Source organism: Python bivittatus, unplaced genomic scaffold (assembly GCF_059951505.1).
Source record: "Python bivittatus isolate LINGU-HERP-01145 unplaced genomic scaffold, Pbiv_v1 ctg000080_np1212, whole genome shotgun sequence".
NCBI lineage: Eukaryota > Metazoa > Chordata > Lepidosauria > Squamata > Pythonidae > Python > Python bivittatus.
In genome coordinates, this window is record NW_028277035.1 from 90752112 (window position 1) to 90771462 (window position 19351).

Here is a 19351-nt window from a genome sequence, read left to right on the forward strand (position 1 = left end):
ACTTTTTTGTTTCTTTTCTTGAGGCAAATCCTGCTGAAATTGAATTCTATTTTTGCCTTTATGTATAGCACCTTCGATATGTGAGTTGATTAAGGGCCCTAATGGTTATTCTAACAGACTACTCTGCATTTACAGCAGAAAAGGATATGGAGCCTTGGTAATGTAAACCTTGACTCTCGAAGATGTGAAGTCTACTGTGAATTAGTCACTCAAAGGCACAGCTGGGCACAATAATAATAACTTTAAAGAAACATATAGGAATAGTGCACTTGTCTGATTAATTAAACAATTAAACAAAACGATTCAACCTGAGCTCTTATTTCAACCCAGGACAGTTCCATACAACTTACTTATATCAGTGGTTTTCATGTCATTAATTGTCAGGTCCAGCCCAAGAACAGCAGCGAGGCAATCCAGTATAGTTCAGTTCCTTTATTAGCCAACACCTAACAGACAAAATCTCACCAGACTAAACCTACGCTAAAGCAATTAGTGGCTATAACCCGTGAGACTCTAGGAGGGGCCAGCCTCATCCTCTTCGTCTTCCCACACTCTCGCTGAGGGCTGAGGAGGCGCTTGCCCTGGAATGCCTCTCCCCCCTCCTGACAACCTTGAAGTTCCATTCCAGAATCTTCCCTGCTCATGCCATCCACTACATTAATGTACCTAAATTCAGAGGGTGCGAATTATATAAAAGAAGGTGATCTGTTGCTATATCAGTTTCATTATTGAGCCATAATTCAAAGCTTGCACGGCTGGAAAAAAAGATTTCTTAGAAGACATATTTTGGAAATATTTAGGATATGGATTCCAAGAAAAAGAGTTAAGAGACTGAAGAAAGATAACAGATGACATGATTTAAATAGATATAAGCAATCTTTAATCTTCAAAGGAAAGTATAAACTTCTGAGAAGTGGTTAATTGTTGGGAATAATGAAAGGGAAGATGAAATTTTGCTAAAGATTTTTTTTTCCTTACATTATTTATATGTTTTTTAAAGAATTTAAATTTAAGTGTCGGATTCTTTAGTATCTATATTCTTTATACTGTATTATCACCCCAAATGTTAAGTGACTAAATGTTTCTCATAAAGTTATTTTTTTAAAAAAAATGTTTTCAACTGCATACACTACAAAAAGTAAGTATCAAACTCAGCCCCCCTCATTCTTTTTCATCATCAGATGCCCCTTGGTGTTCATGTCAGGTCTCAAGATAATGATGTAGCATTTGGGGGAAAAGATGCAGCCCAGTAAGCCCAGGCTGGAGGCCAGGATGGAGAAGATCTGCACAGCCACCATGTATTTCCCTTTGGTGCTCAGGTAGGTGGGGACAAAGGAGACCCAAACGCTGCAGAAAACTAGCATGCTGAAGGTGATCCACTTGGCTTCATTGAAGCTCCCTGGCAGCTTGCGGGATATGAAAGCCACCAAGAAGCAGATGACAGCCAGAAAGCCCAAGTAGCCAAGGGCAATGTAGAACATGGTGACTGAGCCTTCATTGCATTGCAGAACAATGTGTCCTGGTTGGGAATGCAGGTCAGAATCTGGGAATGGGGGAGAGATTCCCAGCCATATGATACAGATACCCACCTGAACCCCAGAGCAGGACAAGATGATGGAGTTGGCCAGACTCTTCCCCAGCCATTTCCTCATCCTGCTGCCTGGCTTTGTGGCCAGAAATGCCACCACCACCATGACAGTCTTGGCCAGCAAGCAGGATACGGCAACTGAGAAAACAACACTGAAGGTGACTTGTCGGAGGAGGCAGGTCACTTTCTTGGGGCGACCTATGAACAGCAGGGAAGTCAAGAAGGAAAGCAGGAGGGAGACCAGTAGGATGTAGGTGAGGTCCCGGTTATTGGCTTTGACTATGGGAGTTTCTCGGTATTTGATGAAGATTCTCAGAACAAAGCCAGTGGCTAGAGACAAAACAGAGGCAAGCACAGCCAGAGTGAGACCTAAGTTTTCTTCATAGGACAGGAAGCTTATAGCCTTGGGGACACATTGATCTTGTTTCTTATTGGGATGTTGGTCATCCGGACACTTTTCGCAGTGAGCTGCATCTGAAAAACAGAAATAATTGCTGTAAATCTGTGTGGTCAGTGGCATTCATCATCTTATGATTAACTGACCACCATATGTAGCAGGGTATAGACAGAGCATTAGAGGTTTACTTTAAGTTCCCTCCTTGTCACACTACCTGTTCATTTGTTTAAAAATATGCTGATTTTTCTTTTTTAAAAACTGCTTTTTGATCAGTGGATCAATGCTAAGATCTGATTCCCACTCTCAGGAAGGCTGGCACACACCTCCAACACAAAGGTCTGGCTTCTGGGGCATTTTGTGAGAAAAAGAGATTGCCCTGTTAGTAGAAATTTGGGTCCCCGAGCGCATGGCGGCCTTTGACAGACTCGATGGCTGCCAAAGACTGCCATGATGACTTTGCTTGGGAGCTCAGCGGGATCAGGCCTGGTATGGACCTGGATTGTGCTCCTTCTTTGCTCCTGAGTCACCTACCTTCCTGGGTGGAGACTGTTCCTTCCATACATGGAGAACAGTCATAGCAGCAAACCGGTGCTCCCTCTCTCTTGAGTTTGTTGTATCCCGGGAGACAACTTGAAGTACATCTAGAAAACGGCACCTCCTAAATATAAAGAAAATCCAGGGTAACCTATTTTAAGGGGATTATTTCTATGAATGGAAATTAGCTCCATGCTAGATTTACAAACTGGGTTAAGCCATAGTTGGTTTTAACTTCCATTTGTGGAATATGATTCACATATTGTGCAAACTTACAAAAACTATTGCGAGTGGAAAGAAATCAAATCTCAGGATGGCTTAATAGAATGGATGAGCTCAGCCACTGAAGTGGGTTTATCCTTCAAGAATTCTTGGCTCCTTTCTAAGAACAGGATTTGATATGAGCAGAAGAGATTGCCCTCAAGGTCCTCCTGGATAGTAACAATGTTTGAAAATCTTCCAAGAACTTTAATTTTTTTTTTAATTCAAGGTGCTAAAGGACCTATACTTGTCAAATATCCTTATTCTGCAGTACATGCCAATTACGGCCAGTTCATATATACTTTGAAAATATAATGAAGATAATTTTTTCCAGAAATTAATTTCTAGCCTCATCCTGTTTTTCTGAAGAATCCCAAGGAGCACTCCAGTTTTAATAGGATTGGGTTCTGGAGTCTATTCAACATTCATTAGTAGCTGATGGCATCTCTGCCCAGTTACCTTTAGTCTTGTTTCTCCTGTTGTAAAAAATGGTAATTTGGGGTTTGGCCCTCATGTCCCAACAGCTTCAGATTGAATGGCCAATGCTAAGAAACTGTGGGAAGTGTAGTCCAAAGCACGTGAAGTAGAAGGTTGCTTGCTTCTATCTTGGTAATTGCTAGGACAGCATCAAGCATAACCTGTCCTCAGTCTCTGCTTCTTCCAACATAAATCTCGGAGGAGGGGTAGCAGTTGTCATCCGGGAATCTCTGTTGGCCTTCAGGGGTGCTGCTCCACAAGTAGGTGGTTGTGAGACCCTGTTCCTGAAGTTGGGCTTGTGAGAACAGTTGGGATTGTTGTTACTATACCAGCCTCCCTGCTGCATAGCGACTTCCCTACCTGAGCTACTGGAGGCCATCATGGGGCTGGTGGTGGAGTTCCCCAGGCTTATGTTCTTGGGGGACTTCAATGTACCATCCCTTGGGCATGCCTCAGAGGCAGCTCGGGAGTTCACGGCCACCATGGCGGCCATGGGCCTGTCCCAGATTATTCATGACCTGACTTCAGACAGTGGTCTCACACTGGACTTGGTTTTCTTGTCAGAGCAGTGGCAATGTGATCTGAAGGGGGAATTACATCTGCCCCTTTGTCATGATCAGATCATGTCCTGGTGGCCTTGAGATTCTGCTATGCTATCCCCCTCTGCAGGGAAGCGAGACCTATTCAACAAGTCCACTCACAGTGACAGATGGACCCAATTGGGTCCTGAAGGGAACTGGGGGTTATACCCAAGAGTTTGCTGCACAGTCCAGCAGAGGCCTTGGCTGCTACCTGGAACAGGAAAGCAGCCATGGCCTTGGACAAGATTGAACTCATGCAACCCATTGAGCCTAACCCTCCCCATGGTTTATGGAGGATTTGAGGGTCATGAAAGGATTAAGAGATGCCTGGAGGGAAACAAGGATGAAACAAGACTGAACACAGGCTAGAGCCACAATTAAGGCCTAACTTGTGGCATTAAGAGGGGCAAAACATCAATATTTCTGTGCTCTTATTGCATCTGCAGCCACCCAGTGGCTCTGTTTAAGATCACCAATCCCTTTTGGGAAAGGGTGGCCCAGTGGCCCATTTAGAAAGCCACACAGAGGAGTTTTCTGGGCATCTGGAGGATAAAATCACATTCAGTCCCAGTTGGATGCCAAGCATGGGGCATGGTCTGTAGAGCCCAGGGTATGGACTTACCCTGTTATCTGGGAACAGTTTGACCCTGTTGAACCCCAGGGGTGGTCAAGGTCCTCCAGGCGGTCAGTACCACTACTTGTCAACGAGATCCATGTCCCTCCTGTCTGGTTAAGGTTACTTGGGAGGTGACATGTGGGTGGTTCCAGGCGATGGTGAATTCATCCTTGACAGAGGGAGTGTTCCCAGCTGCCTTTAAAGAGGTGCTGGTGCATCCCCTCCTCAAGAAACCATCACTGGACCCCATCATATTGGACAATTTTCATAAAGTCTCCCACCTCCCCTTTCTATGGAATGTGGCGTTGCAGCTCCAGAGGATCCTGGAGGAAACGAATTATCTGGATGCTTTTCAGTCAGGTTTAAGGACTGGAAACAGCATTGGTTGCAATCATGGATAATCTCTGGTGGGAGCAGGATGGGGGTAGTGCACCCATCCTTGCTCTTCTTGATGCCTCAGTGGCTTTTGATACCATTGACCATGGTAACCTTTTGGGCTGACTTGGGGAGCTGGGAGTGGGTGGCACAGTTTTGCACTGATTCTCTTCCTTCCTCCAAGGTCAATCCCAATCGGTGTCAATAGGGAGCAAGAGGTCTACCCCACAACCCCTCCTTTGTGGTGTGCTGCAGGGTTTGGTACTCTCTCTGCTCCTTTTTAACATCTACATGAAACCACTGGGTGAGATCATCCTCCACCATGGGATGAGCTATCATCAATATGCAGATGATACCCAGTTATACATCTCCATCCTGGATGACATGAGTGATGCCGTGACCACCCATTCTGTGCCTAGAGGCAGTGGCAGTCTGGATGGGGTGCAACAGGTTTCAGCTGAGCTCTGGTAAGATGTAGTGTCTGGGGATTGGAGGCCCCTCTGTATCTGAGAATTTACCATCTTTGGTTTTGGATGGGATTCCACTGCCCCAAACAGACCCAGTACGAAATCTGGGGGCCATGCTGGACTCACAACTCCTGCTTGAGGAGCAGGTGGCAGTTGTGCCCAGGAGGGCCTTTGCCCGTCTTCATGTGGTGTGCCAGTTACACCCTTTCCTGGATCAAGAGGCTGTCCAATAAGTCACTCATGCTCTGGTCATCTCTCAGTTAGACTATTGCAATGCACTCTACATGGGACTACCCCTGAAGAGTATCCGAAAGTTACAGCTGGTTCAAAATGTGGCCACATGGACAACCTTGTGTGCCCCAAGGATGGCACATATAACACCTTTGCTGTGGGAGCCAGTTTGCTTTTGGGTCCAATTCAAGGTGGTGGTTATCACCTTTAAAACCCTACATCGCATATGCCCAGGTTACCTGAGGGACCATCTCACCCCATCATGTCAACCTGTCCCACCTGGTCAGGCAGAGAGGGCATGTTGCGGACCTCGTCAGCAAGAGAGTGTTGTCTGCTGGTGCCCAGGAGGAGAGCCTTCTCCACTGTTGTCCCCGCCTTTTGGAATATTCTCCCCCCAGAGGTGGGGCGGGCCCCTACCCTCCCGGCTTTCTGGAAAGGACCAAAGACCTGGCTTTGCCAGCTTGCATGGGGCAATAAGAGTTCTAATCAATCCTGGGGTTGGCTGGCACCCTCATGATGTTCCCTGAGCTACTCGCCAATCCCATCAATCCTTGGAATGTATTTATTATTTATTTAAGACTGCTTTTATATTGTATTGTAATTGGTTTTAACTTCTCTGTAAACTGCCCAGAGTCACTTTTTAACAAAATGGGCAGTGACAAATGTCATATATAAATAAATAAAATAGATCTTCTGAATTTCTATTTTCTACTAGCCAAATTTCAAATTGGACTCTAATTCTGAGAAAGGCTGGAGGCACATGAGATGCATTTACTTCTTCCGCCCATCAAAGGTGTTGTGGGCCTACTTCCAGCCTTAAACTAAACAATAAAATTTGCCATCCTGCTCCAGAACAAGGCTGGCCTTCCCACAGTTGGCATTAGGGGTTTAAGAGGTCCAGGAGAAATAGGAGAGTCTCCTTTTTCTAAAATGGACTCTCTAACATGCTCTTTTTCTAAAATGGACACTCCATCACAGTGGAAAGGCTGGTAAACTGCAATTTCAGAGAGATGTATGGGAGCAGATTAGTAATAAAAAGGCAGAAACAAGCAGACTCAGCTACCTGCTTAAATGATGTTGGCCATATGATGGCATTCTCATCGATGAAAAGCTTGACTTCTGAAGAGGCCACATTTTCTATCTTTCCAATTTTTACTCCACCATTAGACCCGTTGGGAAATTCTGCCCAGTGTATGATATCAAAATCCATAACAGGAATTCCATTTTCATCCAAATAAACGTCATCTCCTGAAAGATTATAAAACTGGAACTCTCTCAGAAAAGGGTGAAGCTAGAAAGACATGGAGAATCCCTATGTACCTTCTATATTCCCATTTGAGCCCTGAGTCAAAACTAGGCTGCTTCAGCTCAGTGTGTCTGTCTGGAAATGTTGGGTGGCAGAATCTAGTCAAGGATTTATTCTCCCTCCCTCTCCTTTTGGTTGATCACTCTGGCCTGCTCTCTTTTATGAAATTCCTAATCTCAGGTTAGAAACATGTTTGGATTTCAGCAATCAGATGCTTTGTAAATTGACTGAATCACTAGGGATGTTTCCTTACCACTGATGTCAAAATGACAGCCTCTCCTTCTGTAATCAAAAGCATCAGTGTCCCAATATGGCTTTTCTGGAACATCAACTCTATCTCATGTTTGGACCATCTGCAGTACCCTGGTGGGGATTCTTCTACCTTCTTTGATGGATCTCCAAATCTCCTCCCCACCCACCATACAAATTATGCTATCCACCACCACCCCGCCTTTTCCACATCATTTACCAGAAGGAAACATGCTAATATTTGGGTATCTAAAAGGATGTGATCAGCTTCAGTCTCTCTCTTCATGAAAATTCCGATTTGCACCATTTCACCTTCCTTGACTTCAGCTTTGCATAGCTGTCCCTCTTCCTTGTTTTATGCTTATTTCTGAGGGAAGAAGGAAGAGCAGGGAAAGGCCTTGGGATCTGCTCCTCCTTGAGAGGGCACATGAAGAAGAAAAATAGTGGTGGTGGGTGCCAGTCTATGAGCAACAGGCCTCAGTCAGAGAGAGACCAATTGACGTTGTTTCCTGAAGTTGCTGAGCAGAGTCATAGATGTAAGACCTTCCTGCTGTAGCAGGACAGGAAATGAGAACCAATCTTCTGGTCTAAGAGTGAGATAAGGTCAATGTGAGATGATCAAGAGAGAACAAAGTGGTTACTGTGTCATTGTGGTGATTATTTAATCTTCAAATGGAGATAGAGCTGTTTTCTCTTTTGAGACAGCATTCCCTGTACCAAGTGATGTCAAACCAGCACAACTTGTTCAGTTTGGAAGATTCAGTAACAACATCTCCACCTACTTCTCTTTCTCTAAGCCTTTGTATCTGGTAAGAAGAAACACTAGAAATTGGACAACTGATGTTGGAAACACTCCATGTCCTGTCTTTCCCATCTCCAAAAGATAACAGAAGAATTGAAGAGGGGCCATCAGTGGAACCTCAAAGGATAAGTCTTACCTGCCATGGCTGCAACATCTGGGGTGTGAGATGGTCTCCAACCTGCATCCTCCTCCTATTCAGTTGGGAGGAATAGGCAGCATTTAGGACCATGGAGACAGCCTGGATTGCAGTGGGTATACTGGAGGCATCTTCAGAGAGGATTCTTTCAACCATATCATGGGGTGGAAATTCCCAGTTTTCTTTTTCTGTGAATCTTACCCAAACTTTTTTGGATAGCGCAAGGCTTGAATGGGAATACTGAAATGCTGTCTTCTCAAACTGATCAATACTAAGGGTATCTAAATAAAAATGATCATATGGTGTCCTTTGTCTGCCCTGAGTTGGCAAAGATAACAAAAGATGTTTATGATAGAGATTAACATGGAAGTAGAATGATCTGACCCCTATGTCTGTCAAAGCAGCAGCAATCCACACTTTCTCCCCAAACCCTTTTGGATGATATTCAAATATTGGTATTTCTGATGCTAGGACTATTGAGGCCTGAAAGTCCAAATGACATAGAATAACTTTTACTTCACTGTAGACATAATGAAGAAGTTTCCCCATTTTTCTCTCTTTATCATGCAACGGGATTTTTTCTGAGAAGGCAACACAAACCCCTTCCTTTATGGCCACGAGCTCAAACGAATTTCTGAATTTTTCCCCGTTTTCATTGTCTGGAGCAAAGAGGCCGATCCACATCCATCGGAAATGCAGGAGCAGCTTGACAATGGCCAAGTGAGGAGGCTCTTGTTTTGGAATCATTCGGTAGAAGAAAGGAAAAAGATGTTTCTGCTCAGGAATGTGGCTGATGACCCCGTAGCTGATCTAGGTTGAAAGAGAAAAGATGGGTGATTCTCTTCCTCTTGGAGAGAAGAAGGAGTGCTGAAATCTAAGGGCCTTTCCCCTTTGCAGAGAAATTCTTTCTGTCTGCCCTTGAGTTGCAACCATGGAATGTGCTCTCTCTCTCTCTCTCTTGTATCACTTTTCTGGGTTGAGAGTCAGAACCTGTTAGCTGACTTCCCTCCAAGGTCAGGAAAGGAGAAATATACCAGGTTTCACACACCTTGAATTTTTCCTTAGACCATGTGTGAAGAAAAGGCAACATACTCCTGTAACATCTGTTCAGCTATGCATGTCTCACATCTGGATTGGGGACAAGACAATGCCCTGGGAATTCAGGAGACAAAAAGATGTCACCTCTCATGTTTGAATCTTCTTTATTTGCAAGTGGGGAAACACCTTCTTCATGTAATATGTTCTCCTTTTCCCATTATTACACTCCTTCAGGTGTCCTTTGGAGGTGAATGGATTAAGGGGGATAATAATTTTTTGCCACCCATTCTCTTGGTGGGTTCAGCTGAGTGCAGTGACTGGAAGGCAGAAAGAAGAGGCATGAGTGGGATTGGAAAAGGGGATGAAAATTTCATTGAGAGGATGTTTGAAAGAATTTCAGCTCAGATGTGAATAAAGGTCCTGAATCTGAATCTAATTCAGAGGCAAAAAAGGGAAACTCTGCAAAACCAGTATATCTTTCAAAAAGATGCAGTGCATTCTGTGCACTGATGCCAGAGAGAAGAAAGAAGGATTTGGACGCATAATGGAAAAATACTATTTCAGGTGTCCTTTAAACTCTGTCATCTGGCTCCATTTATTGGGTGATATGCAGCACATACTCATACACGGTGGAATAGGCTTCATCATCCATTCATACCTGTGGGATTTTGTAGATGCTCAGCATGGTTGAAATACAGTTAAAGAGCTCAGAATCAGTCCCTTCAAGCACAGCCAACAGATTTTTTGGTTTTCCACACCTGTAGTTTGGGACATTCTCCTGCCCTGTAGAAAGCAAGTCTATCATGGCCTCGTATGTTATTCTTGCACTCAAGAAGTTCTCATAGATGCTGTAGCCCAGGCTGATGTTGGGTAAGAGCCTTGGATTCTGGTTGATCTCATGAATGGTAAAGATGAAGGGCAGGACATGCCACCAAGTTATGCGATGACTGTAAGATAAGATATATTATTAGGTCTTCCCCTCAATTTGAATTTTCATCTTCATTTCAAAATGTCTTCATGTTACATTGCTTTAAGGGAATTTATAACTGATCAGCTGGATTTCTAACATTACTATAATTAGGACAGTCATTAAAGCCATAATGTGAAATCAGTGAAATAGCAATAAAATGGATAATTCTGAAATGTCAAGGATATCTGGGCAATCTTCTGAGGGGCAGAAAGGGGCAGGAGGTCACTCTCACTACATTGCAACTGAGGAACTGCTGGCAAACATTTATTGCTCCATTGATAACTAGCGAACTGCTGAAACCTTTATTTACAGGGCCTGTCCTATTGATGGCCTTCACTGGGTGCTCCAATCAGAAGAAAAGTATCAGTGATGCAAGAGGGACCTTCTGTCCAAGATGAAGATCAGGAAGAAATCTTTTTCTTTAAGGTTCAGTGTGATCCCCATTGGAAGCCCTCGACCTGACCCCAACTATTATTTTCTCTAAATTATATCTTACAGGGGTAGCCTTCCATACTCTTATAGGAGGTATCAAAATGGGTTGTGTATCTTCACAATTGGATGAATTTATTTAAAATTTAAAATCCACATTGGAAAAGTACAATCAGGTTTCTGTTAAATAATTCTCTTTTTGTTGAGTACTTCCTACAGGATTTCTTTGACTGCTAGTTGTATGACTACTTGAAAGGAAATATTCTGGCAAAACCCAAGCCAGGAATTTGCACTTTATTTGTCTTCACTGAGTATCTCACTGAGAAGAAAGGGTGGCATTACCACCACCCTACAAATAGGAGAAGATTTCCTTATATACTTAGCTGTATCTTGTGGTCCATTTGTCTCTGTTCCAAAACCTGTCACCCCCGTCTCCATTTCCTTTTCAGCAGAGAACTTTAAAGGCTCTCCAAAAGAACTAATGGTTCGATTGTTGTTGTTTTGGATAATACAATCAAAATCACCTTCCTGATTTGGATTACAAATATATTTATTTTGATTACCTTCTGAAGGGATTCTGAGCTGATTCTAAAGACAGTGAGCATTACAGGCTAAAAAATGAATGAAAATTATTTGATCTTGTTTACGTGTATATACATATCAACACAGCCTGTATATAGTTCTGTATAGATTTTGGATGAATCTGTTCAGTTTTGATGAAGTAGCAGAGAGGTGAAGGGAAGAGAAGCGTAATCTCTAATTTGGTTCTGGAATGGATTGTTTGCAGGAAGATGGCAATAGTCAGTAGATTGTAAAGAAGGCAAAGTATGTGAATAGAAGGGAAGGGCAAGTATTAGTAGAAGTCCCACCCCATCCTACCATCCCATCGATTGATCCATCATTTTATAGATACAGGAAGGAAAAAATGAACAGAATTGTACGATTAGAGCAGTACAATAAGAAGGCAGTACATTTTCATTACTGTCAAAGATTGAAGGGAAAAATGAATGATGTCAAAAGAAAGGAAGAAAAGGGAAGGGGAAGAAAAACTTGGATATGTTGCAACAAATGTTCAAGAACTTAACCCCACAAATAAGGGGTTGAATGAAAATCTTCAGGTTTCATAACAGATGGCAGTGATTAAGGTGGATGAAATTAAAGCAGGTATAAAAGCAGATATGGAAATTATGAGATCTCATCTAAATCAGAGATTACAGTTATTGCTAAGAGTGTGGGAAACAACATGCCATAAATCTCGGAGTTAAAAAAAAAAAACAAGAAAAATTATTCCATTAAAAAAAAAAAAAAGCAAGAAAAATGCTGTTCCAGAAGTTTTTAAGAGAAGGACCTCAAAGGTCAGTTCCAAGTGCTAATGCAAAATTGTCTAAAAATACAAGATTTTGCAGATTTTGAAAATGCTTTCAGGATAAATTCTGCATTGGCATAAAAAGAAAAGTTCCCTAAGACAGATTCCTACATAAAAGAACAAAGAGATGCCAAATTTACAATAGCAGATTGAGACACCCTTTACTCTAGAATGGCATCAGATCTAAATATTTCAAGATGTCTCTCCAAGAGTGCTAAGAAAAAGGAAAGAATGTGCATTTCTCACAGGAGTTTTAAGACACAAGCAAATCAGATGCTGATGGAAAAATCTGTTTGCTCTGGACAGTCTTCTTGGAAATGGAAAATATAACCATCTGAGCCTCCTCCTAATGTGGAAGGTTGACTTGCTCAGGACTCAATAGACAAAGAACTGTCTGGGGCTGAGAAGGATGCTGGAGCTAAAGAGGAGAAACTTTGTGTAGCCCCAATATTAAATGAAAACTAAAATGGATAAGACAACATTAATCTCACTAAATGTAAATGGACTAAATGTACCTCATGAATAAAAATTAATTATTAATGAACTCAAAGCATCTAAATCTGATATTGGTTGTCTGCGAGAAACACATAGAAAGCAAAACCATGTTAATTTGTTGAAACAAAAAAAGTAGGTCAGGATTTTACAGCATCAGGAAAGACAAAGGAAAGTGGAATCAATAGCATTTTAGCTCAAATCACCTTTCTGGGAAGTAGTAGAATAATCAAAAGACAAAGAAGGAAGACATTTCATCCTAAAATTAAGAAAAGAATGTAAGTTTTTAACTTTGGCATCCATTTGTACTCCAACTACAGATAAGGAACAATTCAAGAAAGATTCTTCCAGATGTTTATAGGAATTGCAGAGGAGGAAATAATAATCGTAGGATGCATGAATTGAGTTGTATATAACATACTCTCTGGAAATCACAATTAAAGAATAAAATAAAGGAAGATTCATAAAACCAGTCCAGATCAACTAGCATGGAATGAGGGAAATAAAGTTAAACAACAATTAGATTTAGTTGAAATGGCAGAACTTCAAAAGAAGATAAAATATGGCAAACAAAATCATTTTAAAACTGCACACAAACCAAGTTTTTGGCATATCAGATTAGAAAAACAAAAGAAAGAAGGATGATAACAGGGATAGAGAAAGAGAACAAACTATTATACAGAAGATCACAAATAACACAAGTAGTTGAAAAAAATTGAAGAAATTATATACCAGGCAAAACATTCACAGAGGAAAATTGGGAACATATATTGAAAACTCAGAGCTTAAGGAATTTACTGAACAACACAGAGAAACCTTAAGCAAATTGATAACAACACATTAAATAAGCAATTATGAAGATTAAAATTAGTAGAGCACCACTCCCTGGTTAAATGATGGTCCTATATTATTAAAAGCTAGAAGAACTAGTGGAACCACTACTGAAGATGAATGGATAAAATTCAAATAAGGAAATCAATACCCAAGACTTGAGAAGAGGCATATATAATGTTAATACACAAAAAAAGGGAATCACCCAAAGAAACCCGAGTCATAGGGACCAACAACTTTACTAAATTTGATTACAAGTTATTTGCTACTATACTAGCTGAACATATCAGGAATTCTATTTGCGACATTATTCATACAGATTAGAGTGTTTACCTTCCAAAAAGGAAAATGAAAGGTAACAGCAGATTTATCATCAATGCACTAGAATTTATGAACATTAAGAAAAAGTAGGCAGAAGTAGTATTACAAGATGTGGAAAAAAGCTTTTGACAATTTAGAATGGCCTTCTTTGTTACCGGTCGGAAACCAAATGAATGCCCGAGTCTTGGCCAACAAGATTCGAAAAAATAAACAGACAATTGAGATCAAAATTCAAAGAGAAAAATACAAGATGAAAATTATATAGGTGATGTACTATTAACAATTATGAAACCACAAAGCTCCATATGACAGATGATGAAAGTAAATCAAAGATTTTCATTGCTTTTTGGGATACGAAATAAAGTTAATAACAAGGCATTTAATTCCAAGGAAAATAATTATGTGAAAAGATAAACTGGTGTGAGAAAACAAAAGATCAAGTAAAATATTTAGGACTTTATCTGACAGGATGCAATAAGACAAATTTCAAAGCAATGATAAATTGAGGAAAGAAATGAAACAAGATCTTGAAAAGAGGGAAAGGTTAATTCTTTCATGGCTAGCACCTTTGGTGACAACAAAAATAAATGTATTACCCAAGATAAACCTCTTATTTCAAACTCCAACGTCAAATCTCAGATAAAAAATTGCAGGATTGGGCAAAGGACAATTAATACGCTTATATGGAATGGGAAAAACAATCAAGAGTAAGATTCCAAATTTTGTAAGACATAAAAGAGAGAGGTGGACTAGTTTTTCCCAAACTCAGATTATTTTCTAGAGCAAGCTGTCTATCATGAATAACAGAATGGATAAAATGTCTTAACGTTACAATATCAACTATAGAAGGAGCAGGCTTGGCCAATGGATTTCACAGGTACTTGTGGTATAATGAAACAAAAGAAGATAACCATTTGAAGAGACATATTCTAAGTGAAAATCTGTTAAACATTAGGAATTCCTTAAAAGCAAGGCTAAGACCAACAATTTCACCACAAGGATCACTGTCAAATGCTTTCCTTGATAAAGAGAGTTACAGTAAGAAAGATCTGATAAGAGATGCCAACACGATCCATCTGGACTCAAGAAACTTGGCATTTCCCACATTTCTTATTGTATGATTTATTCATCTTGGAGATACAATGGAATTATATACCATCCCTCAGATTGGAGCTTGATGTTACTGGATTTTTTTTTCCATAGAGCTTCTCATTGTTCCACTGTTATTGCTTCTTCTAAACTTAGTCTAACAACACAACAAGAATGGCTTAATGAAGGAAGGAATCCACCCTGGTTGATATATTTGCAAATAACTGGAAAAATAAAACATGATCTTAAAGAAGAAGGAGGGAACCTGAGAAAGATGTCAGAATTTGAAACACTTTTACAGAATCAAGATAATTTATTAGGATATATTTACAAATGGTCAAATATGACCCAGAGACAGAAAAAAATAACAATTGTATGATAAAATGGATACAAAATGCCAAAGAAGCAATAACAGTGGAACAATGGGAAGCTCTATGGAAAAAAAAATCCAGTAACATCAAGCTCCAATCTGAGGGATGGTATATAATTCCACTGTATCTCCAAGATGAATAAATCATACAATAAGAAATGTGGGAAATGCCACAGAAAAGAATAAACGTTTTTTTCGTATGTGGTGGTTATGCAAAAAGGACTGGAAAGTAATTCACCAAAATATTCAGAGAATTCTGAAAATAAAATTCAAATTAAAACCAAAAACATTTGATCACTTTGACTTCTTTCTGCTTTTTTCTGTTTGTAATACTAGGGTAATAAATAATGTTTCTGTCTTTTGTGTATCAGCCTTTAAATTTCAGAAGGAATTCTCTAAACATCACTTAGCTGTGACAAGGTCTGCATTTAGACATCTGCACGGTTGTATTGTTAGCTGTTACATTTAGTTCTTTATTTAGTCATCATTTGACATTGTACTATTTACTACTATATCTTAATATTCCTTTGTCATAGAATAATATTTTACTTTTTATTTGTATCTTCTTTAGAGAGTATACTATCTGCAATAATATCGTACATTATTTTATTCGTTTTCAACAATAGATGGCTATTATCTTACACATCACTCTTTATTATTATACTATCTATAGTTATAAATATATTCACTATAACTAATAGTAATCACTTTACAATTATAATAGTAATCACTTCACTTTGCAGTTATTTTCTTCATACTCTGTAAGGATCACTTTTTTAATAGGGGATAGTGTAAATTTAATTTTAATATTAGTTAATGCTGACCAGTGACTGAAAAAAAATACATAGAATAAGATTATAAAGATGAGATAGTATTCAACTGACCCATCAAATCCGTAACACATTCTACCTCAAGGCATATAAAAGTGACCACTTCCCAGAAATGTCCTTTTCTTTGGACCAGCTGAAATGGCTTCTCTATAACTTGACTTTTCTTCCAAATCTGAGGGAGCTTCAATGATGTTAAGACATGATGCACCCATGGCCCATTCCTTGGGGCCTGCCACCCTCCCAGTCTCTTTACATTTTAAAAAAAGTATTCTGTTACAAAAATTAAACAGGAACCTGGCATCTGCCATAGAAAGCAAAATACCAATTTCAGAAAGAAAGAAAGAAAGAAAGAAAGAAAGAAAGAAAGAAAGAAAGAAAGAAAGAAAGAAAGAAAGAAAGAAAGAAAGAAAGACAGACGGAAGGACGGAAGGACGGAAAAGAAAGAAAGAAAAAGAAAGAAGGAAGGAAGGAAGGAAGGAAGGAAGGAAGGAAGGAAGGAAGGAAGGAAGGAAGGAAGGAAGGGGATATTGACTGACTGCAGTGGATCATAGAGAGAATTGCAGGGGATGAGAAAACACAATGGGAAGGAACCTCATTTCTTTGCCTTCAGCTAAAAGGGTCTTTGGTGACTCTCCCTAGCATTGCCCAGAGGCGTGCTGTGAAGAGCCAAGCCACCAACTGCCCTGCAACCTTTTGTGAAATTGCTGGCTGAGCCTGCCAGGGGTCAAACCCAGCTTCCATGGGACAATTAAAAAAAAAAACCCTCTCAAACCTCAGCTTTAAAAAGTACCTGATATGCATGGAGTTGAAAAAGCCTTTTCCTTAAAGCAAATGAAGAGGAAAAAGGGTGGCAAGATCAACAACAGCCAGGTGCCAGGAAATGGGAATCTTTCTCTGCTGAAAAGAAGACAACGGAAAGGATAAAATCAGTTACCCTTCAAATATTTTGTTTGGAGGCATGATGAAAAAGTGTGGCTCAGATTCAGGTAAAGATGTAGATACGATTCCACTAATCAGGAAATCTCCTGGTTTGTAGTGATTAAAAATGTACTTCTCTTTTAACACACTGGATGGACAATTGATCATCAACATCGTATAAGGAAAATGGGAAGCCAGGAGAAGAAGCAGCAGGAACATCATTTGATGTATTATGAGGGAGATTTGCTATAGTTCTCTAAGACAGGCGCCACTGTCTTTGGTCTCAGAGCTGTCTGAGGAGAAGCACAGTCCTCTCACCCAACAGCACAGCCACACTGACTCTATCAAGGGAGACGAAATGCAGCCTGGTGCATTAAAGGGGCAGCACTGAATTTCAGACCTGTGTAGCCTTGCCTACAGGAATCTCACCATATGTTCTTCATGGACCTGGAGGCATTTGGAAGGTTTTTTATATGAGAAGATAGTAAATGTTTTTTTCAAGTTTGCTTGATTAGGAGTTTCTAATTATTCCTTATTGTGGTTTCAGGAATAACTGGGAATAGGGATGGGTGGGGAATCTCATAGGCCCCGCTGGAAATAGAATAAATCACCATTATTTCAATAATTAGAATGGGAATCACAGTGGACTCTCAATATGACTTGATCTGCAGATGCTCAGTTAGAGAAACAATTTTGATTATTCCATCAAGGGACCCATTCAGGAAAGGGTGATTTCCTTTTACTCACCAAACTTATTCTTGAGATGCTAAAGTTTGTAATATACTAAGACAGCTGAACAGCTTTTCTCTAGTCAGTGAGAACTTTGGAATTCCTTCCTACCCTATGCTGGTAGCAATGAGACCACTTCCTACATTCGTGTCAAATACCTTATAATAAATACGGTGTACGTATTTATAAATAAATACAGTATATCCAGTAAGGGAGATATCCTGACCAACCATCAGAGGCACCTGTTACAAGATCTTCTTTCTTCTGCAGAAGAGAGAACCAGTAACTTTTGTCTTTATGGGTAGGGGCCCACCACACCTGTGGGGGGAGAATATTTCAAAAGGAGGGGGCAACAGCAGAGAAGGTTCTCCTCCTGAGCCCCACCAATTGACATTCTTTTGCTGATGGGGTCTATAACATGTCCTCTCTACCTGACTGAGTGGGACAGGTTGATGTGATGGGGGTAAGATGGTCCTTCAGGTAACCTGGAGCCAAGCCATGTAGGGCTTTAAAAGTAATAATCAAAACCTTGAATTGGACCTGGAAGCAAACTGGCACCCAATGCAGCTCCTGCAGTAAAGGTGTTATATGTACCATCCTTGGGGCACCAAAGATTGTCTGCATGGCCATGTTTTGAACCAGCTGTAGTTTCCGGATACTCTTCAAGGATAGCCCCATGTAGAGTGCATTGCAACAGTCTGAGAGATGACCATGGCATGAGTGACTGACCGGACAGCCTCCTGATCCAGGAAAGGGAGTAACTGGTGCACCAAATGAAGTTGGGCAAAGGGTCTCCTGGCCATGACTGCCATCTGCTTCTTGAGTCAAGGAGGACTCCCAGATTACGCACTGAGTCTGTTCAGGGCAGTGCAATCCCACCCAAAACCAAAGACGGTAAATCCTCCGATACAGAGGGACCTCCAATCCATAGTCCCTCTGTCTTACCAGGGTTTAGCTGAAACCTGTTGTTCCCCATCCAGACCCCCACAGCCTCTAGGCACTGTGTATGGGTGGTCACAGCATCACTCAGGTCACCTGGGATGGAGATGTATAAAAGGAGTGGAGAGAGCAGCACCCCACAAAGGAGGGGCCGCGGGCTGGACCTCTCACTCCCTATCAACACCGATTGGAATCAACATTGGAGGAAGGAAGAGAACCAGTGCAAAACTGTGCCACCTACTCCCACATCCTTAAGTTGACCCAAAAGAATACCATGGTTGATGGTATCGAAAGCCGCTGAGAGGTCAAGAAGAGCAAGGATGGATGTACTACCCCCATCCCGCTCCCACCAGAGATCATCCATGAGTGTGACCAATGCCATTTCCATCCTGTACCCGGTCCTAATAAATATATTAGCAATAACTAATAGTAATCATTTTATCTTGCAATGATAGTGTAGTTCTTTGCTATTAATATTAAAGTTTTAGTTATTTTCTTCATAATCTGTAAGCACTGATGTTTTCATATCAGAGGATTGTAAATGTTAATTTAATGTTAATTTATGCTGTGCAGTGACTGAAACAAAAACGTAAAATTAGTGGCACACAGATACTGGCAATAGGAGGTGAGCTGCTGAGGATAAAAAGGAGGCTGTGGTGGGTGAGGAGTTGGATCACAGCTGCCCACATGCTGATCAGCTGTTTGGTGGTAGTTGGCATGGCATAGCAGTGATGGCGCCTTGCCAATTTCTTCTTCCTGGGGCTGAGAGAGAGTGACTGGCCCAAGGACACCAGCTGGTTTTGTGCCTAAGGCAGGACTATAACTCAGGGTCTCCCGGCTTCTAACCTGGTGCCTTAACCACAACACCAAACTGGCTCTCAGGGATGGAAGAGGGGCTGTCAAAAATGACCTGCTCTGTGTGTCAAATAAGGTGGGTATGCTACTGCATAAAATGAGGACAGTTGGTATGTGGTGCTTTGAATTTGCCTCAAAAAATCAGTGACGGGTG

The 19351-nt window shown here is 40.9% G+C and overlaps 1 protein-coding gene across 1 annotated transcript; it reads right to left on the reverse strand.

The window, feature by feature from the left end:
- Positions 1–1151: 1151 nt before the first annotated feature.
- Positions 1152–9863, reverse strand: LOC107326647 (vomeronasal type-2 receptor 26-like). Its single transcript, XM_088134730.1, has 5 exons — positions 9717–9863; positions 8621–8830; positions 6591–6818; positions 2517–2643; positions 1152–2062 (listed from the first exon to the last, which is right to left on the reverse strand). The coding sequence occupies exons 1-5, from the start codon at positions 9861–9863 to the stop codon at positions 1152–1154; spliced, it is 1623 nt and encodes a 540-aa protein (XP_087990856.1).
- Between the last annotated feature and the right edge of the window lie 9488 nt (positions 9864–19351).

Excerpts from the sequence above, each read along its gene's own strand:
- LOC107326647 (XM_088134730.1), bottom strand. The coding sequence starts at position 9,863 with ATGATAGACTTGCTTTCTACAGGGCAGGAGAATGTCCCAAACTACAGG. Across the intron at positions 8,831-9,716 it reads GCATCTACAAAATCCCACAG|ATCAGCTACGGGGTCATCAG; the intron begins GTATGAATGGAT and ends CTTTCAACCTAG. Across the intron at positions 6,819-8,620 it reads TCGTGGCCATAAAGGAAGGG|CTTCACCCTTTTCTGAGAGA; the intron begins GTTTGTGTTGCC and ends ATGTCTTTCTAG.